This window comes from Phascolarctos cinereus, unplaced genomic scaffold (genome assembly GCF_003287225.1).
Source record: "Phascolarctos cinereus isolate Bilbo 61053 unplaced genomic scaffold, phaCin_HiC Scaffold_9;HRSCAF=440, whole genome shotgun sequence".
Classification (NCBI taxonomy): Eukaryota; Metazoa; Chordata; class Mammalia; order Diprotodontia; family Phascolarctidae; genus Phascolarctos; species Phascolarctos cinereus.
In genome coordinates, this window is record NW_027556402.1 from 144,042,658 (window position 1) to 144,070,558 (window position 27,901).

Here is a 27,901-nt window from a genome sequence, read left to right on the forward strand (position 1 = left end):
GCTACGTATTAAAGGGTCTTCTCGATTCCCCAACTCTAGTGCCATTCTGCGCATGATCGCCAATGAAATGTAGATAGACTGTACGTAGTTGTCTGCATGGTGTCTTTGCCATTAGACCATGCGATCCTGGAAAGCTGGGTCTTTTACCTTTCTTACTCAACGACTAGACCGTTGCCTGGCACATAACAAGCGCTTAATACATACTGACTGACGGACGGACTAAGCTTTAGATTTGCCCTTACGGTTTACACCTTCCCAAAACCGTTTCGGTTCCTCGCTTCCGGCCTGGGCAGGCGCACGTGCGCCCCCTACGCAGAGCGGGCGACGCATCCAATGTCACGCGCCGACACCACCCATCGGCGCGCGGGACGTCACGGGGCGGGGCGGCGGGGAGGTTGCGCTCCTTCCGGGCGTCAGGTGGGGGGCATGGGTCGCGTCTCTCCCAAGCTTCCTGCTGGCAGTTGGTGCTTGGCATTGTGGGCCGGAGGGTGGGGAGTCCTACCCCACGAGCGCTGTGGGTTGCGGGTTCTCGTTGCAGGGCAGGCGGCGAGGCTGAAGCAAGGCCAGGTGGTGGAGTCCTAATGCCGCGGCCCGGCCTGGCCCGGCGATCCTGCCCAACTCGGACCACGGTTCTTGAATTAAAATGTCCAAATTCCCTCTGTACGGTTACGGTATTCCGGAATGGGACGGCCTGAGGGAGAGGGCGTTGGGGAAGGGGGCAAAGATTAATGGTAGATGAAAGTAACTCCAGAGAATCAGCTCCTTTTAAACTTTTCCGTGAACAGTGGTCGAGCTTCGTAAAGAAAGGCGTGAGGTCGATTCTGAGTCTGAGGCCACAGTGATGTAAGAGGTGGCCAGTAAAGCCTCAAGTATCCCTGGGCTTCTAACCCCAGCAACCTCTCGATTACTCAGGACGCCCCGTTTCCGTCTTAGATTGTTAGCTTTGGCTCAGAACCTTGGGGTTCCTGTGCACTGAACTATTTTATGTTTTTACTGAAGATTTCGGGGTTCAAGACATAAAAAGGAAGAAATAAAGAAAACGTAAAAATTAGGTAGTAAACATAACATGCTCTTAGTCTTTTTTTTTCTCATACCAAGACTAGACAGTTTTATTCATTTTTGTCAAATGGAATAATATATGTAAATCATTTTAATGTCTGTAAAATCCCATGTAAATATCAGCTCTTGTTATTATCATTCCCATTTAGTTTATGGGGAAACTAAACAGAGAAGTTATCACTAATTCTCTAGGTCTCAGGTCTGTCATTATGAGAGGCTTAACGTAGAATCTAGATCAGGGGTTCATAATTTTTTTATCTTTGTGTTTTATATATCCCCTTTGACAGTCTGAAGCCTATAGACTCCTTCTTAGAAAAAAATGTTAATGCATAAAATGCATAAGATTACAAAGGAAACCAATTATATTATGAAAATATATATAGATATTAAAAAAATCATAGACCCTAACTTAAGAACTGCGGATCAAGATAATTTTTAAAGTCATGTTGTGCCTAGTCCTACTTTTGAGGCATTAAGAGCAAGGAGAAATGGGGGACCAACATCAATCACCACCTTTTTATCCTTTACCCATAGTTCTCTGCTAGTCAGAGTTCAGAATAAATGAAATAGAACAATTTATACTTTCTATCAGCTAATAGTAAAACTGCCTTCAAAACATAATGAATTAGTTTGATCTTTCAGTTATTCTTAGAATATAAAAAAGCTGATAATTATTTACTTTGACATTTATATTTTCCCACCAATACACATTTTCAATTCTAGTAACCAGTCAGTCACAGCATCAACACACTGAAAGGATCTTGACAAAAAAGCAAAGTTCTGGTTGGCTTTGTTAAAGGAAGGTAAAACTGGGGGGGGCGGAAATTAGAGAGAAAATACTTTTTAAAAAGGAGTACCTGAAAAAATAATAGTTAAAGTCAAAAGTCATCACTGATTTGTCAGCCTATTGTTAAATACAATTTTTAGTTAAAATTGACTACTAAACAAAGCTTGTTAAAGGATGAAGAACTAAAAAAAGCTGTTTACCTCAAGTATAGATGTTAACTTTTTTAAGAAATATAAATTATATAAAATCATCCTCAATCTTTTTCTTTTCTTTACTACTCAAGAAATCAAGTTCTGTGAAAATGACTCTTCAGGAAATGGTGCTTCAAGCTGCTGCTCTTTACTCTGACCGTATAGCTGTATGTTTTGATGGATGTAATAATCAGTGTCCAGTTTATTATACCTACAGATCTGTGGTTAATTTTGCCTCAGAATTATCTAGCTTTCTTCAATTACACTGCAGTTTTGAAGGGATTCGTGAAATTGGTCTTTACTGCTATCCAGGAATAAATTTACCATCATGGATTTTGGGGTAATAGCATTTGGAGTTGTTACATTTAGTAATAATCTTTGTTAATTCAGTGTAGAATATAGTGGAAATTACAGTTTACTGTTTTTAACTTAAACCCTTTTAGAAAGGAGATTGTGTGATCTAATGAAATACTCTATTCAGTCATTTAAATAGATAATTATTTTGAACTTATTTATTAAAAGCTGAGGCTGTAGTTGACAGAAAAATATTTGGATGTTTTTATTTTACCCATATAAGAAATAAGCATCTTAATAAAACTGTTTTTGATTTTTTTAAACAAGCCTGTGATTTCATTGGTGTAGGGAATTCTGGATGAGGAAATCTCTCTACCAATTCTGATGTGAAACTGTTCTACAATATATAATTTTATTTGTGTATGGGAGTGTCTTCACTAGGGTCACTTAGCCCTTGTGTTTCAGAGACTAAACTTAAACCCCAGCCTTTCCAAATCAGAGACCAACTCTCCAAACACTATACTAGGCTGCTTGTCATGTTGTTACAAAGATGTTACTCTTAGAAAAATGTGTCAGTAGTACTTAATCAAATTTGTAAATCTGTATCAGTCTTTAAAATTTTAATGAAAAGTTTTGGGTTGTAGTCTGAAAGAAAAACGAAGAATTATTGTAGTGGTAAGCCACTAGAGGGTGCTAATTTAAATTACTTTAAACTCACCAGTTTAATGTATTAATACTATATACATTGCCTGAATCCAAACATAGTGCAAGGACATGTACACTGAGCTACTGACTAACTATTTTTGACACTATTAACAGATTATGAATAGTATAGCTTAGATGAACCTGTACAGATTTGCCATTAATCACAAATGTTGACTACCAGTAAGGTACTTTATTATACATAATGAACTAAAAGTCTGTGCTTGACATGGCATACTTGAGCTTTGTTCCTAATATAGGCACTTGTAATTTTTTAAAATTTAAAGTATTTTTGATAGAATGAATATTTGGTAGTGTGAAGATTCTGATAGTATAGTGGTAGTTACACAAGAACTTTTGCCATATATTTGACTATCCTATAAAGCTAGATATATCCATATATCCATATCATCTATTTTATAGATTTGTCTGTGGGATAAAATTAATTGAACTTTGCTTTTCTTTAATCTTTATATTAGAAACACTTTGATTTTATCATGAAGTTGTCAGAATTAAGTTAGAAATACTAAAAATTGCACATTTATTTAGTTTTTAGCCATCTTGTTGGATGGCAATTTTTTCTCCCTCTGGAACTCAACTCTGGCCACGGTATCAATGTATATGCCTGAGTAGTAGGCTTGCTTTATGAAACTATGAAAAAAATAACTATTATCTCTCAAAAAAATACTATTAAGTATTTTTCAGATTCATTAGCTGTCTTAGAAATAATAACTAAAAAAAGAGAAAAAGCTTTTTTATATACATAACCAAAGCAGTGAGAAAGTATTGGCTGTTTTTTTCCGAAAAATGAGAATGCTTTTAAAGTAATAGAAACCTCATCACAGGTGTTAAAAGTTAACTATATCAAATTAAGAGGTTTTCTTTTGCCTCTGTACTTCTGTCTTAGAATTCTTCAAGTCCCTGCTGCATATTCTCCAGTTGATCCAGATATACCCCCAGAATTATCAGCCTATTTTATGAAAAAATGTAACCTCAAGTATATCCTCGTTGAAAAAAATCAAGTTGATGTAAGTACTTAGTCTATAAAATATTACATTTGTCTTGCATTTGAATTTTTTCACCAGACACCTGAATTTATTAATATATTAATTATATAATGTTAATATAATACTATGTATAACACTGTTGAATAAAACTGTGTTATATCTCTCTGATGTAGTGGGTACCATATAATATAAATTACTTTATTTCCCTCAAGTGTTACTAGCTGCCTTCGAAATATTCACTAGGCAGTTGCAGGTATGAGACTAGGACTCAGGAGAGATCCTAGACCAAGGTATAGAGACTTGGGAATTATCTTGGAAGTTGATGAGGTCATTAAGTGAGAAAGTATAAAGAGAATAGAAGAGAGACCAAGGCATAGCTTGGGGGTGTGCTGCAGTTAGACTGTGTGATAGGAATGATGAGTCAGGGAAGGAGATGTTAGGAAGAGAACCAAGGGAAAACAGTTATGAAATCTTAGAGGGGTAACCAACAGTGTCAGATGCTTCAGAGAAGTGTAGAAGGAAGAGGACAGAAAAAAGACTTTGATTTGGCAGTTAAGAGATCATTGGTAACTGGGGAAAGCAGTTTGAGGTGAGTGATGAGATCAAAACCAGATTAACAGCTTGAAAAAAATTTCTTCAGTTGTGTAACAAAGTGAAAAGGTTGAAACAATAGATGTTCTAGTGTGAGGGTGCCACCATAATAAGCCAGTCCTTGAGAGTCTGCTCTTTCTCCAATCCCTCCACTGCCTTTCTCTTTCCTAAAACAGATTAGATTGGTTCTTCATGTCTTTTTCCTTTCTTTTTTGAACTCATCATTTTTTTTGTTTGCTTTTAAATTTTTTTGGGGGGGGGCAGTTGAGGTTAAGTGACTTGCCCAGGGTCACGCAGCTAGTAAGTGTCAAGAGTTTGGGCTGAGGTTGGATTTGAACTCAGGACCTCCTGAACTTCAGGGCTGGTGCTCTATCTACTGTGCCACCTAGCTGCCCATCATTTTTTTTAAAAAGATGCGAATTAAAAAAACTTGATTCACATAGTAGCAGAGGGGATTAAAGAAAAGGTGGCAATGAAGATATTTTATGGGTTGCTTGCATTTCAGGGATAACCTTTATGATTGGTTTTGGATATTTTTATAGTTGCTTTGAAATCACCTTATCTACATTAGGACAGACTTTTATTATATTTCCATATTCATAGGATCATATAAGAAATACATGGCAAATTAGAGGTCATAGAGTTTATCATGATACAACACTGTATTTGGTATTGACCTATATTCATTTTTGGGTTCTGACACTATTTGTGTGACCTTGGGTAAGTCACTTAACTTCTCTTGTCCTCAGTTTCCTCATCTTTAAGATAGGTTGGACCAAATGACCCAAAGTCCTTTGCATATCTAAATTTATGATCCTATGATTTTATAGAGAAAGATATTAAGGCTAGAGTGATAAAGTCTTTTAGCTGGTGGCAGTATTTGGACTAGAATCTTGTCTCCTAGACCAGTGGTTTTTCTTCTGTACTATACTTCTCGTTCATTTGGTATATTTGTAGTCCTTTGGTGTTAGTTACAAAGTTAGTAACAAAGAGTTACCTTGCAGTGAATGCTGCTTTATATAATACCTGTATTTGTAACATAATATATAATACTTATAATGGTATTTCTGAAGCCATACAGTGTCAGAGATGGAACTTGTTTTGTTTTTTGACTTGTAATACTTTTTTTGCCATCTAATGCAGAAATTCAAATCTTCCCATGAAACTTGGTTAAATAATGATACCATTACAGCAGACCATACTGGTTTAACACTTTTTGAACTTCACTGGAATGATACTGATGTGAACTTGATTCTACCTGATAAGAAAGAGAACTATGGAAAGGAAAAAATGAATAATTGCATCAGTTCTTTGAACAGCAATGAAGAAAAAGCAAAAAAAAGCCTGGATGTCAGATTTCAGCATTGCTTAGCTTATGTTCTACATACCTCAGGAACTACAGGAATTCCTAAGATTGTCAGAGTGCCTCATACATGTATAGTACCAAATATTCAACATCTTCGGTGAGTTTTCAGAAATTTCTTTCTTTTGAACTATACTTTAAGGAAATATTAGTTCTTGAAATTTAAAAAACAAAAACAGCAGGTTGCCGGATTGATAGACTTAGATAAAGGGGTTATTTTTGTTCCATTATTTTGTCTCCTACTAGGAGTATGTGGACATTCACTGCCATCCTGGGCAAACCACTTAACCTTTCTGAATCTGTTTCCTCATGGAAGGGGAGTAAAAACACTTGTGTTACTTAGTCACAGAGTCATTGTAAGGAAAGTATTTTGAATATTTCAAAGAGCTGTGTAAATGTGGAATGATGTTTATATTATTAAGGGAAAACCCTGTCATCTTGAACTAAGTTAATTTTGGCTCTTAAGTAGTCTTTCAGGTATTTAATTTAGAAAAGAAAGTGATGTTAGTGATAACGTTTGTCTTTGTTCTGACTTTCAGTCAAGTAATCTGGTATCAGCAGGGAGAGTGAGATTTATTAGAATCACAAATTTTGAGACCTGAAAGAAATTTCTGAGCACATCTGGTATATCTCTTTTTACAAATGAAGAAAGTGAAGTTCAGGGCAGTCTACAATGAGAATAATGGAACTTTGGAAGGAGATTATGGAAGCATAAATAGCCTTTACACATATTTAGTCCTTTGTCTTGCTGTTGAGACTGCAGGTGAGAGGAAATTAGATTTGTGTTATTTCTGTTGCCAATTTTACTTGTAGCAAGTGTTTTCTGATCAGGGTAATCTTTTTATGCCAGCTATGGCATTTTCCTGAGTTCAAATCTGGCCTCTGACACTTACTGACTTTGTGACCCTGGGCAAGTCACTTCACCCTGTTTGCCTCAGTATCCTCATCAGTAAAAATGAGCTGGAGAAGGAAATGGTAAATTATTCCAGTGTCTTTGCCAAGAAAATCCCAAATGGGGTCACAAAAAGTTGGATACACTGAACAACAACAGACAAATGTTTTCTATTTAGGGTTAATTTGGATGAACAAACTGTTCTTTAAAGGCACTGTATTCCTGCATTCCCAGAAATCACATATTAAGTCAGGCTTACATAAGGAAGTATTTTGAGGATGCTAAACTGTTTTCTTAGAACAATGTGAAGACCAATTAAGGTGCTAAGAATTGAAATTTAGATCATTTCTAGGTAGCACTGGATGAACAGAGGATGATTTCGGAATGGCAAAAAGTGGGCACTTTTTAGTACACATTTTAATTGTGTAAGCCTATAAGAAGGGATTTTTAGAATTAGCAGTTCCATTTAGTTAATTTAAAGGAAAGTAATCTTATTACTTCATAAATCTAAGTTAGCTGAAATATTACAGCTTTGTTGTGATAACCTTTTAGTAAATGTTTTCTCCTGTGTGATATTTTTTCTTAGGATACTCTTTGAGATCACACAAGAAGATATTCTTTTCATGGCTTCCCCTCTGACATTTGATCCATCGGTTGTGGAGATATTTCTTGCTTTGACAAGTGGAGCATCTCTGCTTATAGTTCCCAGTGCTATTAAAATGCTGCCATTGAAATTAGCTACTGTTCTGTTTCACCATCACCATGTAACAGTTCTCCAGGTAGAGGGTTTTTTTTGGGGGGGGGGCAATATATGTATATTGTTTAGACCAGATAGGATGTTTCAGGGTTTCTGATATTTTTAAAACTGAAAAATCACGATCCAGAACAATCACATTTGTCTGTCACTCCTGAAAGTAATCCCCTCAAATTATGTTCCATCTCTGTGCCAATGAAGCCTAAATCTTTTTATTTACCCTTAACATCTGTCTTGAACTCCATTTCCATAACACTATCCATCTGCTGAATATCTCTACGCATATGTCCTTTCAGTGTTTGAAACTCATGCCCAAAACACCATTAATTTCCTCTCAAACCCACCAGTTTTACAGATTTCCTATTTCTTTTGAGTAATGGAACATTGTTGTAGTCATCTAGGTTCATCACTTTTAGAATCATCATTGACTTTTCACTTTTTCTCTTTGCCAGCCACATCGAATCAGATGTTGTCTTATTGGTTCTATCTCTACAACATCTTGTATCTCTACCTTTCTTACCAGCCACTCTATCTCTTGCCTAGTCTGTGGTAACAGTCTCATAACTGTCTCTGTGCTTGTAGCCTCTCTTTTTCAATCAGTCCTCTATATAATTGCTAAATTAATATTCCTAAGACATCACTTTTCTTGCCAGTGATTTAAATGCTAGCTATCTTGCCTTTCTTCTTCTCAAGAAACTTCAGTGTCTCCATATTGCCTTTAGATAAAATACAAATGCCTTAGCTCTGCACTTAGACCCAGCCACATTCCAGCTTTCTTTTCCAGACATTTCATTCATGCACATTACATTCCACCCAAGCCTCCCCCTAGCTGTTGCCCAAACTTGACATTCCATTTCCTGTCTTTGCCCAGTTTGGATAATTTGAATGCACTCCCTTCTCACCTCTACCTCTTCAAATCCCTTAGTTTTCTTTTAAGTCTCAGTTAATGTGCTACCTCTTTATGCAAAGCCTTTCCTTGTTTCCTAGTTGTTAGTGTACTCTTTCCTTAAATTATCTTGTATTTATTACCTGTATACATGTTGTATTCCTCTCCCTCCTCTCCCTAAATGCAACTATCTAATAGTGCATTGCATATAGTAGGTATTTAGTAAATGTTTGTTGAATTGAATATCTTTATGAATATTTTTTACCGTGCATAATATTTAAAGCCATTAAAATCATACTCCATTATTTGTTGGCCAGTTCTAAGAGACTGGGGCTGACGGAATTCAAGCTCTGCCTAGTCCTGCCAAGTTAGAAAGGCACTGAATATGAATATGAGCCTAGTGATAAAGTCTCTGTTTGCTGTCTCAGTGAGCCAGTCAGTAAGCATTAAGTGCCTGCTATGTACCAGGCAATGTGTAAGCACTAGGAATACAAAGAAAGGCAAAAAAACAGTCCCTGCTGTTGAGAAGCTTACAGTCTGATGGGGGGGATGACAAAATGCAAACCACCATGTACAAACAAGTTGTATGCAGTAAAAGTAGGAAAGTTGTATGCAGTAAAAGTAGGAAATGATTAACAGAGGAAGGCATATGAATTAAGAGAGATTAGGAAAAGCTTCCTGTAGAAGGTAGGATTTTAGCTGAGACTTATTTTAGGTATGGGGGACAGCCAGAGAATGCCTGGAACTGAGAGATGGGAGTGTCTTGTTTAGGAACAGCAAGGTGGCCAGTGTCACTGGATAGTAGATTTAATGTGTATGGGGAGTATAAGATGTAAGAAGACTGAAGTGGGAGAAAGATAAGTTATGAGGGGCTTGGAATGACAAAACACTTTATATTTGATCTGGAGGCAATAGGGAGCCACAGGAGTTTATTTGTGGTGGTTGGGGGATGCAAAGGTGAGGAGTGACATAGTTGGACCTACACTTTAGCAAAATCACTTTAGTGGCTGAATGGAGGATAGATTGGATAGATTGGGGAGAGACTTGAGGCATGCAGACCCACCATCAGGCTATAGTAGTAGTCCAGGTATGAGGTGATAAGGACTTGTACCAGGGTGGTGGCAGTGTCAGAGGAGAAAAGGGGGCATATTTGAGAAATGTTGCTAAGGTGAAATCAACAGGCCTTGGAAATAGCTTGAATATGGTGGGTGAAAGATAGGGAGGAGTCCAGGATGATACTTTCGAATCTGGAGGACTGGGAGGATGGTGGTGCCTTCTGGAGACTATTCTAGATAAATTTGGAGACGTCATTACCAGGATTTTGGCTACCAGGTAACAAGAAATTCACAAGATGATCATCTACTCAAGCAAAGTCTCTCAGTGGAAGGAGTATCACACTGATGAAATCATGGTTCCTTGAAGTATTGTCTGGGTAATGAGAATGTATTATACAAACTTAGTTGCCTTGAAAAATGAAGCATTTTTAATTAAAGTAAAAACTTGAGATTGATAACTAGCCAGCCCTCTGGTAGAGTGGGAGTGTTTTTAGTGACCTTCATACAATAAATTTTAGAAAGTGACCTCCTGCTACTTCCTTTTTTTTTTTTTGCCAAACCTGTCTTTTCTGGACTTAGGAGGAGGTGGCAGGAATGTGTATGGTTGATGGATGTTGTCAGTCTTCTCTTGCAGAAGAATGTAAATGTCCTTTTCTTGCACCTTACAGTGCTTGGAATAAGACTGATGTTGTCTGTCACCTTAAGGAATTTGGTCTGCCATTCTCTTAGCAATTTTTGAAGCATTCTGCTACTGATTTGTCCTTTCACTTTAAATTAAATTAATTGATGCACTTGTTCTCCACTAATGAAGTTTGGATCTCTTTTTGTTGAATTGTATTTTGAAATGAAATGTGAAATGTTACCAGAGTGTTTCAAATCTGATTTTCTTTTTTGGGGGGGTAGGAGGGATAATGGTAAATATTGAGTTTTAAATTCTCTTTAGTGAGAATAAAACTGGTGCAAAATAATAATTGTAAAATAATTTTTGTCATGAGAGACATGAATCTTACTGCCTTAAAAAGTATTGGTGGAGTTTTAGAGAATCTCAAGGGCTGCAAGGGACTTTAGAGGCCATCTAGTCTGACTTAAACAAATTCCTTTACACCATGTATATGCATCCTCTATAACAAACCCCACAACTGGCCACCTGGCCTTTTCTTGAAGGAGAATCTGCCACCTCATAGAGTCACCAAACCAGGGTGCTTGGGTAGCTGTGACTGTTAGGAATTTTTTCTGATATCAAGTGTAAATCTGCTTTTTGGGCTCATTACTCCTAGTTCTGCCTTCTTAGAGAAAGGAGAAGTAGTTTTTTCCCTTTTCTAGATGACAGCTCTGGAATTACGTGAAAGTAGCTGGCATGCTCCTGGGACTCCTCTCTTCTCCAGACTAAATGTTCTTGGTTTCTTTTATCAACTATCTATTGATAATTGATATATAAGGATACATAAGGATATAGGATCCTCTGATCTTGAAGACCTTTACTATTCTGGTTGTGCTTAGAGTAGCTAGCACACTGAGTAAGAATCAGGACTCAAAACTATATTGACAGGCTGGAATATTGGGTTGAATCTAATAAGACTGGGTTCAGAAAATCAGCTTCTGAAGTATAAGATCATAGAAGCATAGCTAAACAGCAGTTTGTCAGAAAAAGATCTGGAAGTTTTAACATACTACAAGCTTAACATGAATCAGTATCTTGGCTGTATTAAGAGAAGCACAGCATCCAGTACAAAGGAGGTAATAGATAGTACTGTTGCATTCTGTCCTGAGGGCTTTGTTATCATGGTATAAATAACTAGGTTGATAAAACTGAGAATGTTTACCCTGAAGAACATAAAATTTGGAGGAAGGGGGTAGATGGGACATGAGAGCTGCCACATATTGGAAGGGCTGTCACCTGGAAGAGACAATAGACTTGTCTTGACCTAGAGTCAGTGGGCACAAATGGCAAAGTGATGTATATAGACTTAAAGGTAAAGAAAACTTCCTAATAGAACTATCCAGAAGTAGAATGGGTTGTCTCGGGAAATAGAGAGTTGCCCTTCTGTATAGGGCTTCCCGTAGAAGTTGGGTGACCACTTGTTGAGGGGATTCTTATTCAGGCATGGTTTGGATTAGATAGCCTCTGAGGTGCCTGTCAACACTAAGATTCTGATTTTATCTCTACTGTCCAGCTTATGGGAGGATAAAATGAGAATCTTTGTAAAGCATTTTACAAACTTTAAAGGGCAATATAAATGCTAGTTTTTGTTGTCATTAATATCCTTTCTAGATGTGGTATCCTTAACTGAATATACTTCAGAAGCAGTCTCAGAAGGGCCCCCACAGCTACAAATGATGAATTCCCTACAGATAGTTCCTTTAGTGCCATACATTTCAGTGGCTTATGAAATATTTTCATAAGTATTAATCTTGGATTATGTCTCTGTTATTTAAGTATTATAAATCATGTTGTATTATTTAGTGCAGAATGATTCCTTCCTTTATATTTTTTAGTTAGGAAGGATGGGAATATATGAATATTTTTAGCTTAGTGCGATTTTTTTTTTTGGTCATTAAATCTCTCCCTCCTTATTTGTAGCAGAATATTTTTGAAACAAGTTGATTAAATGTTTTATAGAATTTATTATTAGACATTAAGCACATAAAGAAGCTAATGCACGTAACCTGTTAATTTTTCCCCAAAATATTGGTTTGACATTTGATACACCTAGCTTCAATTTTCCTGCAAGCCTCAAGTATTGAACGTTACATTGTTTTTAGCATGTGATTAAAATATACAAAATGAGTTTGTAAGATTATAATTAATGTGGAAGCTAATAAGTTATCATAAATATGTGTGCAGGCTACACCAACACTGCTTAGAAGATTTGGATCTCAGCTCATCAAGTCATCTATTTTATCAGCTACAACTTCACTTCGTGTATTAGCCCTTGGTGGCGAGGCATTCCCATCATTGAGTGTCCTCAGAAGCTGGAGGGAAGAAGACAATAAAACTAAAATATTTAATATTTATGGTATCACAGAGGTATCCGCCTGGGCAACATGTTACAGGATTCCAGAAGAAGATCTTAGCTCTGCTCTGGGGTGAGGGCTATGATTTGGTTATGTATTGGGGAGGTAGCATTTTCCCAGTAATGACACTTAAGATATTTTGATAGACATGGGTATAATGATGGCAGAAAGGATTTCACCTGGGACAGTGAATTGGGAATCCAGAATCTTTTTTCTTTGAATTGGGCCTTGGCTTATTAGTATATTTTAACACCCACTTGAGGTATCTGTATATTGATAGATTTCTAAGCCTTCTCTATCCATTGCAAGGTAGCTTTCCCACTTTACAGGATACATTATGAATTTATATTATGCAATTTTCATGGGGTCCTAACTATAGCAAGGCAGTACTTTCTTTCCTAATTTATTTCCTATCTCATTCTCTACAAAATCTTTTCTAAACCTTCTGTTATCTCTTTAAGCCTCCCATACCACCTCCTTCCTCTTTACCCTCCTCACCTGAGGACCTTTGCTCTTGCTTTCCTAAGAATATTGAGGCTGTTCAACATTATCTGGCTCTTTTCCACATCTCAAAATAATGATAAAAGCTAACATTTACAAAGTGCCTGTAATGTGATAGGCACTGTGCTAAGTGCTTTTATCCTCTTTTTATAGACAAGGAAACTGAGGCAAATATAGATTAAGTGACTTGCTCAGGATCACACAGTTAGTAAGTGTCTAAGATTGGATTTGAACTCTGGTCTTCCTGACTCCAGGTGCTGTGCTGTGCTCTCTGCACTGCGCCACCTAGCTACTTTGACATTATATTCTCTTTTCCTCAGTCAGTGGCAATGAATGACTCTTTTCCTTGCCAACACCAATGCTTTTCCATATACCCTTGATCCCAAACCGTTCCATTTTCTCCAACAGATTACAGCTTCAATCACCCTTCCCCCCTTTTCTCTCTCCTTTTTCCTTTTTCTCTTTCTTGTTTGTCTTCACCTTTTTTTCTACTGCCTTTAAATATCCTGTTCCCCATCCTTCAAAAAAACAAACTCTAAATCCTTATCTAGACGTCACCATCCCACAAATGATTATTCTTTATCACTCTTCACTTTTTCAGGCAAGTTCTAAGGAGAAGCTGTCTGTACTCAGCTGCCTGCACTTCCCCTTCTCTCATTCCTTAGTCCTTTGCATTCTGGCTTTTGACCTCATCACGCAACTGAGGCTTTTAATGTTCTCTTAGTTTCAAAATCTGGTGGTTTTAAAATTTTCATGCTCAGCCCGTCTGTTGCAATAAGCGTTGTTAACCACCTTATTTTGGAGAGTCGTTCCTCTCTGGGGTTATGTGACACTTTTCTCTTTAGGTTCTCCTACCTGCTTAGGTTCTCCTACCTACCCCATGAGTTTAATCATTATCTCTGTGTAAATGATTTACAGATCTCTATATCCAGCCCCCGATTTCCCCTCAATCCTGCATCACCAGTTGTCTATCAGACATTTCATACTGAATGGATGTCCCTTCCTTAAACTCAGTATGTCCAGAACTGAACTCATTTTCTCTTCCTCCAAAACCCCTCTTTTAAAATTTACTTATTTCTGTCAAACGTACCACCATCCTTTCAGTCTCCTAGATCTGTAACCTTAGCATATCCTTCTCCTCTCCTCACTCTCTCACCCCACGTATCTAGTCAGTTGCCAAGTCTTGCCATTTCTACTTACCCATCTCCTGCATATGACCCTTTCACTACTTAAACAGCTATCATGTTAGTTGAGGTCTTCCTCATCTCTTGCCTAGATCATTGTAATGATCTCCTAATTGATATTTCTCCCTCGAGTTTCCCCACTTCACTTCATTCTCCTGCTGCTGCCAAAGTGACTTTCCTTAAGGATAGGTCTAACTATGTGACTCCTCTACTCAATAAACTCCTGCAGCTTCTTGTTGCTTTTAGAACAGTGGTTTTTATTTTGAGGTCCACAGGCCCCTAATGGGTTTATGGATAGATTTAAGAGTGTCTGTGAACTTACATGAGAAAAAAAAATTACATCTTTATTTTCACTAGTTTCTAAATGAAATTTAGCATTTCCTTTAAATGTACATTTTAAAATACAACATTCTGAGAAGGTGTCCATAGGCTTTATCAGACATCAAAGGTGTTCATGACACACAAAAAGGTTAACCCCAGCTCTAAAATCAAATATAAGCTACTCTGTTTAGCTTTTAAAGCCCTTCATAACCTTGTCCCAACCTATCTTTCCAGCCTCATTGCCCATTGCTCCCCTTCACATGCTGTACAACTCAGTATTTTCTGTTCTTCAAACATAGTACTATATTTCCTGTCTCAGTGCCTTTGCACTAGCTGTTCCCCATATCTGGAATGGTTTTCTTCTAGATCCAAAGCTCATATATCACACAAAGCCTTTCCTGTTGACTGTTAGTGCCTTCTTCAAAATAGGTTTTATTTAGTTACTTTGTATTTGTTACTCTTATATTTCTTCTGTATGTATCTCCTAATTGTTTTCCCTGTTAGGATTTAAACCCCCTAGTGAGCAGGAATTGTTATATTCATTATATTTATATCCCCAATGCTCAGCACATAGTAAGCACTTAAATACTTTTGATTGACTGATTGACTTTCTCTAGTTGCCTTTGAATTATACATGAAGTTCTTTATTTGAAACCATGTGATTTAAATAGATTAAAAATTGTTCTATTCATAGAAGACATTTTAAAATCTTTTTGGGGGGGATTTTGGGTTATGTTTTTGCAGAGTTGAGTCCCCTGTGCAATTGGGATTTCCACTGCTTGGAACAGTAGTCGAAGTCAGAGACGCAAATGGTTTGACAGTTCGAGAAGGGGAAGGCCAAGTTTTTTTAGGTTCTTTTATGTTTTCTGTTAATTTGGAATAATTATTTTAAAAAAACAATGAATAGCAAAATATAATTCCAATATTTTTCTGTAATTTATAGACATTTTTAGCAAAGATAATGACTTATTTCCCTAGGCATAAAATATAAATGAGGTTTCTGGGATTATTTCAGCTAAAAGTGTTAAATTTCCTACAAAATTTTTCAGGGCTTGTATAAAAACAATTCAGAAGATGTCATTTTAGACCTTGATATCCAAATTCATAGCCAAAATCTTTGTAACCCTTCTCCTGTTAAAATCAGTGCTTTAAAGGTTAAAGAGACACCATTAGAGTTAACTTCAGTGAAATTTTCTTTTTCCGTTTCCTTAAAAGCAGAGAGGACTTTTGCTCTTCTGGATTAGAGTAGATCTTCCCTTTTAATGTGACTAATGCTTCAAAATTAACTGCAGTATGTTAGCCATTAAGTAGACTTGATAAAGTGTTTTATATATGTATATGTGTGTATGTGTATATATAAACACTTCACCAAGTCTACCTAATTTAGCCTTGCTAATTTAAGATAAGATATTATTTTAAAATATTTTTCCAACTGATATATTATACTTATGGTTCTGTTTGTGGAGGTGGTGAGAAGCGGGTATGTTTTCTTGACGATGAAATAACTCTACCTTTTGGTACAATGAGAGCGACTGGTGATTTTGTTACTGTGAAAGGTGAAGCAATGTTTTTCTTGGGACGGCAAGACAGTCAAATTAAACGTCATGGCAAACGTATTAACATTGAATGTGTACAGCAGGTAGGATTTTTAACTCTTACGAATGCAGTTATATATATGCAGGTGATTATCTTTTTCATTTGCAGATACTACCACTATTAACTTAAAATTAATTTTTTTAATCTTTCTGTGTTATATTGAATCGATTATGTATGGTATTTTTTACTATGTCCCTTGTTTCCAACATCCCAGAAATATGTATTTTTTAAATCCATCACTGAGAGAATGGAGCATCATCAGCTCCAGAAAGTTTTATTTTTAGATGCCTAAGTGAATATTATTATCATAATCAAATAAATTTTGTTAAGAGTTCAATGTACTAGTTCTACTTTTTGAGACATTTTGATGCTAAGCAATTTAAATATAGTAACTACTTAGTTATATGAAGTACTGCCCCAGTGCCCCAGCATGATGTGGAACAAGGCTCTATGTTAGCAGATTATAAGGCATGGTAGGACCTGCTGGAACAGTTTTAAGAATGGATCAAGCGTGTCTTTCATTCAAGAGGAGCTCATTACAGTTACGTCATTGTAAAAGAGAAACAATAATTACTTGCACTACCTACTTCCCATAGTTATGAGGGAAAAAAGATTTTGCAAAGTGCTGTGTAAGTGCTCTTGTTATTATTAGAAATTTGGCTAGCAGGTAATGAACTATTTTGGATATTGCAACTTTTAAGGCATAGAGGGGTTGCGATCTACCCTAGCGGAGAGAATACCTGCATTATCATAATCACTAATGTTTTGAAGTAGTGAAGTAATTTCTACTTAGGTTCTCAAAATGGATTGGTTTATCTTCAGATGTGGGGAATTTGTATCCTCAGGAGCTCAAATTTCAAAACATCTTCCCAGTAAATCAAGAGAATCTCTTTTGCTATAGGTTGCTGAACGAATTTGTCAAGTAGAATCCTGTGCAGTTATATGGTATCATCAGGAAAGATTAATTCTGTTTGTGGTGACCAAAGATGGTTTAGTGAAGGATGGTGTTTTAGGAGAACTTCAAAAACATCTTCCAAGTTATGCAGTCCCAGATGACATTATGGTGATTGAAGCTTTACCATTTACATCTCATGGTAAATTGCATATTGTTTTGGTTTTTTTTAAAACAAATGCTTCAGTGTGAAATAACGCTAAATACTTTAGAACAAATTTCAGATCTTCTGCAGAAGCAGTACCATTTCTTATAAATGAATTTAGTGATTAATTCAGATTAACTCTCTGCTGTTGTTTGTAGTGTGGTGTTAAGTCATTGGAGTTAAATCATTACTTAAGAAAAACAGTTTATATCATGGAGTTTCTAGGATTTTTAAAATGAAAAAATACATATTTATATTGTGATCACTGAGGATAGTCTTTGAGCTGAAACAAAATTTTTTTTTTTATTAAGGCAAAATTGATGTGTCTGAGTTAACCAAGATTTACTTTAACTACATAAATTTGAAGTCTAGCAGTAACCTCAAAGGAAAAGAGGAACTATGGGAAAGACTGCAGTACTTATGGAAGGTAGTATTTTCAAGTTGTGTATTATTGCATTGGGGTCATTTTATATGTGTCAAGAATGAAATGCTTTTTACTAAGTCTGACGTATATTACTAGAGTGTTATTGCTGCACAAATATTTTGTGTTATAGCTTTGTTCAGTTTGACCTGAACTGCTCTGTGCCCAAGGAAAAATTATTTAGTTTGCCATAAATTGAGATGACATATGCCTGTAGTAGTAAGCAACAAAGAATTGTCATGAGTAAAATGGGTTGAACTTAATTTTTTGTGCTGACTTTTCCAAAGGTAATCTGACTAAAAAGGATCCATATATTCATATGGGCACAATGAAATATTAAAACATTATAATTTTTTGAAATAGAGGTAGTTGTTAGTGCCTTAATCTGTTTCCTCACATGTGCTATATCTTTTTTTTTTTTTGGTTGAGTAAGAGGAGTAGTGAAGGAGGAAGAGGATCATATGGATAGTTGGGGCACTGTTGTGCTGCCCAGCCCTCATTTCTTTGTTTTCACTTCTTCCAGACTCAAGTCCATGCTGTTAGTATGTAAAAACTTCCAAATCACAGAATACTATAAAAATTTAGGCCCTCCATTATGAATTGTGGGTTTTGTACTCTTGGTCCTACTAAGACATCAGTATTGGTGAGAGCAGCGTGAAAAAGAAACAGCTAGTGCTCATGAGAAAGTGACCTGTGTTCTCTCCTAGTTACCAATTGAGGATTTCATATTATAATGAGAAGTTAGTGACTTTGTTGAGTGAATGATGAGTAATAATAATAATAATAATAATAATAATAACAACAACAAAACTCACATTTGTATATAATCACAGGATCCTTGATCTAGAAAGGGACATTTGAGGTTGTAGGGTTATAGAATTAGAGCTGTAGGAACCTCTAAGGTCTCTGGTCCAGCCTCCTCATTTTGTAGGTGAGGAAACTGAGGCCTGGAAGGTTAAGTGACTTGCCCAAGGTCACACAGGTAGTAAAGCTTGGAGCTGAGCCTGTCTCCTCTGACTGCAAATCCAGCACTCTTGCCATTCGCCAGCCCGCAGCTGTCTCCTGCTTTAAGGTTCACAAAGTGCTTTTTTCAAAACAACTTTTGTTTGTACATATAACTACTATTTTCTGAGAAGCTTACAAGCTCTTATGTGTGTGTGTATGTTATTTTCATGTGTGTGTGTGTTGTATACATATATATATATGTATACACACACACACACATATATAAAATCAATCAACAAGAACTTAAATGCTTTTTATATCATTCATCTGCACCCATTCCACAACTAAAGAGATACGTGGAAAATTTGGATAGAGTTCAAAGGTGTTTTAAGTGACAAGAATGTAGTTAACTGTCTTCAGATATACAAAGGACTTTTACAGCCAGCTTGACTAGTTATTTTTATGGGATAGAGATGGGGACTAGCGCTGTGATTTCTTTGGGCTTGAGAACTTTTCTGGTGAAGAAACTCTCTGTACCCATACAGGCTGTCACCTTTTCTGAAACTTAAAGCCTGAGAGAGTTGCCTGAAGCACAGAGAGGTTAAGGGACTTGCCCAGGGCTACAGCCACTGAACTTGAACCCAGGTCTCTCTGGTTTTGAGGCTGGCTTGCTATCTATTACATTCATGTTATCTCTGAAGCCATTTTTATCTTCACTTAAAATTGAGTATGGAAAATAAGGCTTAAAAGATTTAGGGAGATTAATAGGAATAAAAATAAATGTTTGTTAAATATTGGGATGAGATTTTTTTTTTAACGATGTCTTATTAATGCTTTTAATATTGCTGGCCCTTCCCAGAGACTGTCCCCCATCCCTGACACGTGAACCCTCCCTTGTAACTAGGAATTATATTTAAGCAAAAGAAATCAACATAAAGGTAAAGTCCGACAATGTGTAGAGAGAATTTTTAAGAGAACTTTTAGACTTGTCTTTCCTGGAGATTTTTGAAAATAGAATGAACTCAGATATTTGTATATAGTTATGTATGAAAGGGGAGATAAATCCAATAACCTTTGAAGGATCATTTTTACTTTAAATTCATGTGAAATAGATGAAGGCAAGTATTAACAGTTTTATATAGAGATAACTCATGGCTTATATCTTGTGGATTATGATTAATAAATCAAACATTGACATATTTCAGTTTTTTCCTTTAAGAAGGGGGAAACTAGTAAAGAGTTATGAGTTTTGAAGATTCAGATTGTATTAGTAGCAGAGCCAGAATAGAATGAAGGCCTTCTTTATTAGTAACTAATAGTAGAATTTCTTAAGATAAAAAAAATGTGTGTGTATGCACGCACACACACACACACACACACACACACACATCCATACGCACATATATATCACAAACATTTTGGTACTTTTGCCTGTGACATTGCTTAAGGTGTACTTAATACTTGCTGGACTCTGGTGTCATAGATTTTTGTTTGTAGTTGAATATCTTTCTTCCATCTTCTCTCCTGTAGTCCTCTCTGAGACTTCTGGAAGATCCCTTGGAAGTTTCTAAAGATTCACTATTCCTTAGTAATGGTGGTGATTCCTTAAAGTCCCTTTGGTTCAGTAATGAGATTGAGAATCTGGTAGGTAGATCGATACCTGGACTTCTAGAAGTTATTCTCAATTGCTCCGTCTTAGATATATACTATTATATTCTCCAAGCAGTGTTTCCAGATGAAGATACACCACTTAATAGGAGTAATGGCACAAAAAGAAAATTCAGTGTCATGAATAAAGGAGAAATAAGTGGTAAATATGTTGACCAGAAGTCTGGAAGTCCTGTGAATTCTGGCAAAGAGCAGAATGCTTTTATTGCATTGAGCAGAGGAAATCAGATTTTGTTTGTGAATGTCTCTGAGTCTTTAAAGAATTCCCTAAGTATGAGACAGACAGGAACTAAGTTAGAAAAATATCCTTCAACATCTTCTGATTTAAGTTCATCTGAAGAGTCCAGTTTTGTTCAAAATATGACAAGCAAAAGCCCTTTAACAATTATCCAGAAGATGGATGGTGCAGAAGAGATCAGCTCTGTGTTAAAAATTTCAGAAGATGAAACTTCTATGAGAGCATCTGCGAGAATAAAGTTACGTGTCAGGTGGAAGTCCAATACTGGCAAATGTGTGGATGCTTCACCCCTCATGGCAATATTACTTCTCAATCAGTTATCTGCAACTGTCTACATTGGATCCCATTCTCACAGGATACAAGCAGTTGATCTCTATTCTGGGAAAGTGAAGTGGGAACAGATCTTGGGAGATCGCATTGAATCCTCAGCTTGTCTCTCTCATTGTGGAAATTTCATTATAGTGGGTACGTTTTTGAACTTTGGATTTTTAGAAATGAAACAAGGATTGGTCCTAGGATGCACTCTGTGGTTCCATTTCCCAACAGAGCTTCTAGAGGAGCCTCTGAGGTTGCTGTTAATAGCACTTCCTGTGTTAACATTTAAGGATTCCTTCACAGATTAGGTCTACTTTGTCAGTCCTTGCCCACGTCAAAAAGCATTTCTATTACTTGAAATGGTTGGTGCCCTCTTCTTTGGCCAGGCAGCTTACCCATCTAGAGGGCTTTGTACCTTCTACAGGTCAGACTTTGAAAGAGAGCCAGCTTTTGAAACAGGATCTGTTGGGTCTGTATATGTTGCTAGGATTCTGGATGATTTCCAGCATAATGTGGACTAGCTTTGCAAATTAATACAGGGCTTAAAAGCTATGGAACAAAGAATTTTAATAAAAATCTAAGACACTGATTGTGTTGTTTCAGATTAAAAATGATTATTACCAGAGAATACATCATTAAATAAAAAATCTGGAAATACTAATGAATAGTGTTTTGATTTTTTTGTGACTTCATTGGCATAGGGAAGGAAGGGATTATAAGCATTTATGTAGCACCTGTTATGTGCCAAGCACTATGTGAAATCTTTTACAGATATTATCTCATTTGTGGTTTAGGGAACTCCCACTGAGGGAGCTTCTGCTATCAATGCAAATGGACAGCTGGTCTGCAGTTTACAGTCTTAAAGAGCATCCTCAAAGTACTAAGCAATTGATCCAGTATGTGTCAGAGGGCAGACTTAAACCCGGGTCTTTCTGACACTGAGGTTCCATCTACATCCATTATCCTGCACAGTTTCTGTAGTAAAAAAAATGTTGCAGAATAATAAGTATATTTTTTGTAAAACTTATCTTAGACCATTGCTATCAATCTTTTCTTGTTTTTCACAGCTGTGAAGAAGCAGATAGTTTTTAAATGTTTCTTTGAAGCTCTGTTCCTTAGCTCTTGCTCTGCTAATTGTATTTAAGTTATAATTTGGATGCTTCTTTATTGGAGAATAATGGAGATTTTTAAAACTAAAAAAAACTTTGTTATTGAGATTAGGCATTATCTATTGGGTTTGGGAAGTCATTTTCAATGTACCGTTAGAGAAATTTCTAATTACCTAACTGGGTCCTGGAATCCATCCCTTTACTTTACAACATGCTTTCTTAGACTTTTTCTCCCACTCATGCCAAATAGAGGTAACAAATCAGATAAAAATTTCAGAATAATAGCTGTGGAAAAGGAGGCAGACAGACTCTGCTCAAGAAAATGGCTGTGGCAATAGTTAAGCTATTTTAGGGATTGATAGGCCTGTGAACCCGACAAGGCAGTTGTTATGAAATAACCTTGACCTCTGATTATCCTAAAACCTTTCCTTCCCTCCGCTCCTAGAGAGTCTGGGAATAGTACAGATTTCAGGGACTTTACCCTTTGTAGTAAATAACTTAGCTGTTGGTATCAATAGTCAGCACAACTGAACCCCAGAGTTGAAGCCTGACTTCATTTCTAGTTTAGAAATAGATGTAATTTCAAGACTTCTAGCTTTTCTGTAATTTCTAATACAGAAGTGAGAGTCACAATATGTTGTTCTCTAGTATGAGTATTCTGACCACGGTTGTCTTGGATTATCAAATCTAATGGGTCTTTCTATAATAAATAACTAATAAGTTGATACTTTATTATTGCATATTATTTTGAGGCTAAGGTAGGGAACTGGCAGTTATTTGGGTTCTTGATATTTAAATCACATTTTTCTATTATTTTATAAATGTTTTGAGTATTACTAGCCTCTTGGTGAATTGATGGGTGCATGAACCATCTTCAGTAGAAGGTGAAGGCTGGTGATATACACACATACACACACATTTTCTAAGCTCCAGTCCCACATCCATACCTGGCTGCTTCATTAGCTTCTGACTCTGTATGTCCAAAATTGAGCATGCTATTTTTTCCCCAAAACCTTTTTTTTTTCTGATTTCACTGTTAGTGGTGATATCTAGTCTATGTTCAAAACTTTGACTCTTTGCACTTTTGTCCCTCTTGTCTCCGTTTTTTCCTTTTATTTTCCCATTGTTGCCCTCATAATATACCCCTTAGCACCTCTACCTAGACCACTTCAGGACTCTCCTAACAGGACACATTCCTTCTTTCCCCAGTTCATACATGCCATCCTTCATACAGCTGTCAAACTTACCTTTTTATGAATAATTCATTTAAAGCCATCTACACATTGGCACTATTATCTGACTGTTTTCCATCATACAACTCCTCTGCACATACTCTGCCCTGGTCAAACAACTGTTCTCCACACACTACACTTGCCCTACAGCTGCCCACCTCCATGCTCTCACTCACACTGTCCACTTTGCTTACAATCCTTCCTTCTCTCATCCCTACCTTTTGAATTCCCACCCATCCTTTAAAGCCAAACTCAGATGCCACCTTCTGCAGAGAACCTTCCTTCCCCTATCCCTCCCAGTTGATAATGACCTTTTTTTCTCTCCCAGCCTTACATTGCACTTCATTTACATCTTCCTGCAGTATTATTATTATTATTATTATTATTATTATTATTATTTTATTATTATTGCTATCCCCCTACTAAAGTGTAAGGTCCATGAAATCAGGAACTATGTCTCATCTAAACTGTTTTTTACTCAACCCAGTGCTCTCCCTACTACAGATATTTAATCTAGGAGGCTTTGGGGGCTGTGAATTATTTACCTGTGGACAAACTTTTTCCACAGTAAGTAGTATTCTTGTGAGGCTTCAATCAAAGCTTTCTGAAGTCAGGCAGTTGTCAAAACATAAGGGACTATTGGGTTCTTTCTGCTTTGTATTTGCTAGAAAGGACTGTATAATATCTGACTAGGTCAGGTAACTGGGTCAGCACCAGGAACCCAGTAGGTTTTGTTTTGTTTTCCACTCATGTGTCTAAATCTTCCATCTGTGTCTTCCTGTTTCCCCAAAGGCTGCTATAATGGTTTAATTTATGTGCTCAGAAACAGTAATGGAAAAATACATTGGATGTTTGCTACCAAGGATACCGTTAAAAGCTCTGCAACCGTGGATCCATCCACAGGCCTCATATATGTGGGATCTCATGACCATCATGCATATGCTTTGGATATTTATGTAAGAATTCACCCTAGCATTCTCACGCATAGCCAACAGAATAGTTCCTTGGTAAGGTAGAGGGTGTGAAACCATTAATGCAGTTGTGTCATTAGAAGAAAGGGAATCACCTGTGGGTGATTGTTGCTAATTTACTTGATATTATTTCCGCAGTTTAATAGGGTGAGAGAAGAAAACAGGGAACTGATCTAAGAAAAATAAGGGATTAATATACTCTTAAAATGTTTATAGAAATTTCAATCTTCTTTACCAAGTTTTCCAGAAATAAATATGACCCTGCAAACACTGTCATGTGAAGCTCTTAGAAAAATTATCTTGAAGGGATGTATTTGGATCTATTGATCTTCCCCTCAGCAAACCTAGTGAGTATATTCTTATATTTGCAGAAGGAGACCTGTGTTTGGAAGTCAGATTGTGAAGGAACTGTCTTTTCTTCACCATGTCTAAGCCTGGCTCCCCATCACTTATATATTGCTACACTGAAAGGAGTTCTATTGGCCTTAAATCCTGTAGGTATAAAATGATCTGGAGTAATTTTATGGCTTGTATTTTTAAAAAAATTATATTATTTTCATTTTGAAGTCTAAATGTGTAAAGTACTTATCAGAGTCCAGATATTACTAGTATAAAATCAACTAAGCTGAGAAAATCTAAAGTGTAGTGCATTTTTTAAAATTAAAAGTCCATTTTTATCTTATTTTTTGGAATTGGCATTGATTAGACATATGCTTTCTCCTACATTGTCCAAGTTAGGATTTCATGTTTGTCTTGAGGTCTTTGGACCCTCATTATTTCCTAACCTGTTTTCTTTCTGTTTTTTTTATACTTGTGTAGCTCTCAGTTTTATAATAAATGTCAACAGACTAATAATTTACATGCAGCTATTTCTGTATTCATAGTCAGGCTACATTTATAACTTCAGAGTTGTATGAGATAAAAGTCAGATAAAAGTGCCAGTTTGTGGATGGCCTTTAAAGGCAGAAAAAGAAGCATGAACTTTACCTTGCAATCACAAGAATTGGTGTTTTATGATTATGCTTGTAGGAAGATGTAATAGTTTTCTTTGTAAAGTGTCTAGCAGGGTTCAGTGCAGTAATACTAATTATTGTTAATTTTTGTTATTGTTATTAACAGACTACTGGAAATAGAGTCTGGACACATTCCTGTGGAAAACCTCTTTTCTCTTCCCCACAATACAGCTTGCAGTACGTTTTGGTCGGTTGTGTGGATGGGAATTTATACTGCTTTAACCACATGGGGCAACTGGTAAGAAAATTGTTACAGTTTTTCTTTAAGTGTTTTTTAAAGGCATGGTAGATACATGTTGAAATAAAAATCTGGATGATATTATTTAAACCTATAACCATGGTAGTGAGTACTTGGTCTTCATAGAATTCCCCCCTCCCCCCATTTAAATTTTTTATCTTTACTTCACAGTCATGGCAGGGAGAAAGCTTCCCTTAACCTTGCTCTCCCCTGTCATTTAACCCTACTTTGCAACGAAGAAAAATAATTAAGCAAAAGCATCTGTTTACAGTGCATCAGATGTTTCTGTAATGTTCTGCCCTAGTAATCCCCTGTTTGTCTGCTGTAATTGAGGATGGTAGGTTTCATCATTGGTTTTTCATCGATTCAAGGTATGGTTTCCTTTTAATGGATTTTTATTTACATTGTTGTCGTGTCTGTGATCTTTTGGGTCTGTTTACTTTCCACTGCATCAGTTCATTAAAATCTTCCCAACTCTGAATTAACTGTATTTGTCACTTTCTTCATAGATTTCTGAGTGGTAAATGGTGCTATGGTGGATGCCAAAGACTCCATCAAGAGCTTATTGCACTTATTTTCATTCTCCCTGTCTCTCTAAATTTGTAAAAATAAATATTTCCATTGGGGAATGTTTTATTATAATTTTGTTTGTGAAATACTCAAGATGTCCCTGACTCCCAGGCATGTTGATAAAGTTTTTTATGTAAATAGGGTCTTTACTTACCAAGTGCTTTAATAGAGATCCTGTGAAATAGGGAGGGTAGAATGAAGTGTAGGGAGAGGCCAGTGAGGCTTTTAGTCACCTCCCCTTCATAGATAAAACCCTAAGAGTCTAAGTGACTTACCCAAGATCACATAGTTGTGGACAGAATTGAAGCAAGGAGCTGTATATCCAGATTCTGAACCTATTGCTTTTTCATTAGAGTGTACAGTTACTGAAACATTGCTTCAGACTTTTATGTTTGCTTCATTTTCCCAACCACTTAGTCCCCAAAAGTAGCCTTGTCCATGACAACATGGACACATTTCTTGGAGATTAGCAAGCCATATGCTTTCCTGGAGGGAGTGGTGGAGATGGTGAGGGTGGGGGGGATGCGTATGTGCCTATGTGCATGGAGGGTCAATTCACCATGGAAAGAATTATATTAATAGTTGTCCAGTTTTCAGTTTAAATTCTCTCTTCTCTAAATCTGGGAATGTTAATACCAAGATAACTGTTCTTACAAACTGTACTGCAAGATCATGTTATACACTTATATTATTTTCTAAGTTCCTTGTGGTACCTCCAGTACTCTTCAATGTAGTCCTAGATGGACACATTTTAGACTGCTTTTTGTGCTATAGAGAGTCATGTAGTGAAGCCTAATTTGCTCCCAAGGGTGGAGAACCTACGGCCTCAAGGCCACATGTGGTCCTTTAGGTCAAGTGTGGTCCTTTGACTGAATCCAAACTTCACAGAATAAATCCCCTTAATAAAAGGATTTGTTCTGTAAAACTTGGACTCAGTCAAAAGGCCGCACCCAAGGACCTAGAAGGCCACATGTAGCCTCGAGGCTGCAGGTTCCCCAGCCTTGTCTAGGCTTTGCCACTAGAAGAAAGGTTTAATGTGGGAAGTCAGGTAATCAGGGAAAGCCAGAAACAGGTATTTATGTTTCATTAAATGACAATGTAAAGACCTCAAAAACACTCTTAAGACTGTTTCAATATATGTAAGTATTATGACATTAGCTTGGGGGATGGTGCTTTTGATAGCAACTTCTTAACGTACTCTTTCACTAAAATTAATTATTAAGTATGTGACATTTATCTTTAATGTTCATTAAAAACTTTTCTGTAGAACTTATGAACATTTAATTTTAAGATTAAACATAGAGATATAAGTAGTTTACTATAATTTTTATCACCCTATATAGGTTTGGCAGGTCTCTACTAATGGACCAATCTTTTCATCCCCATGCATTTCTGACTTAATGAAGCAAGAAATATTTTTTGGCTCCCATGATTGCTTTATCTACTGTTATAACATGGAAGGACATTTTCAGTGGAAATTTGAGACTACTGCAAGTATATATGGAACACCATTTACTTTCCACAATCATAATCTAAGCAGTGAAATGCTGCTAGCAGCAGCATCCACTGATGGAAAACTATGGATCTTGGATGCTAAAAGAGGACAGTTACAAACAGTACATAAGCTTCCTGGAGAAGTTTTTTCATCTCCTGTGGTCTGGCAGTCAATGCTCGTTGTTGGGTGTCGAGATGACTATGTTTATTGTCTGGATTTGTTGGGTGTTACTGAAAAATAACCATCAGATAACCAAAAATAACCATAACATCTTCACTGTTTTTATCAGTACCACATGGATAGAACCTATTTGTTTTACATGTACAGAGAGCTATACCTAAGAATTGTCCATATAAAAGATATTTTAGTTAATAAATGATTTATCTGGGAA

The 27,901-nt window shown here is 36.5% G+C and overlaps 1 protein-coding gene across 5 annotated transcripts; it reads left to right on the forward strand.

The window, feature by feature from the left end:
* Positions 1 to 399: 399 nt before the first annotated feature.
* Positions 400 to 27,901, forward strand: AASDH (aminoadipate-semialdehyde dehydrogenase). 5 transcript variants are annotated; one of them, XM_020975324.2, is made up of 15 exons: positions 400 to 1,052; positions 2,130 to 2,377; positions 3,941 to 4,061; positions 5,775 to 6,094; positions 7,473 to 7,665; positions 12,427 to 12,668; positions 15,347 to 15,453; positions 16,069 to 16,241; positions 17,100 to 17,292; positions 17,607 to 17,722; positions 20,192 to 21,032; positions 24,016 to 24,179; positions 24,566 to 24,688; positions 25,314 to 25,445; positions 27,359 to 27,901. In XM_020975324.2, the coding sequence occupies exons 2-15, from the start codon at positions 2,148 to 2,150 to the stop codon at positions 27,749 to 27,751; spliced, it is 3,348 nt and encodes a 1,115-aa protein (XP_020830983.1). In that variant the 5' UTR covers positions 400 to 1,052; positions 2,130 to 2,147; the 3' UTR covers positions 27,752 to 27,901. The 5 variants fall into 5 exon arrangements, with proteins under 5 accessions (XP_020830983.1, XP_020830981.1, XP_020830984.2 ...); XM_020975322.2 differs by having other exon boundaries at positions 400 to 660; XM_078148216.1 differs by lacking the exon at positions 400 to 1,052 and having other exon boundaries at positions 1,066 to 2,377.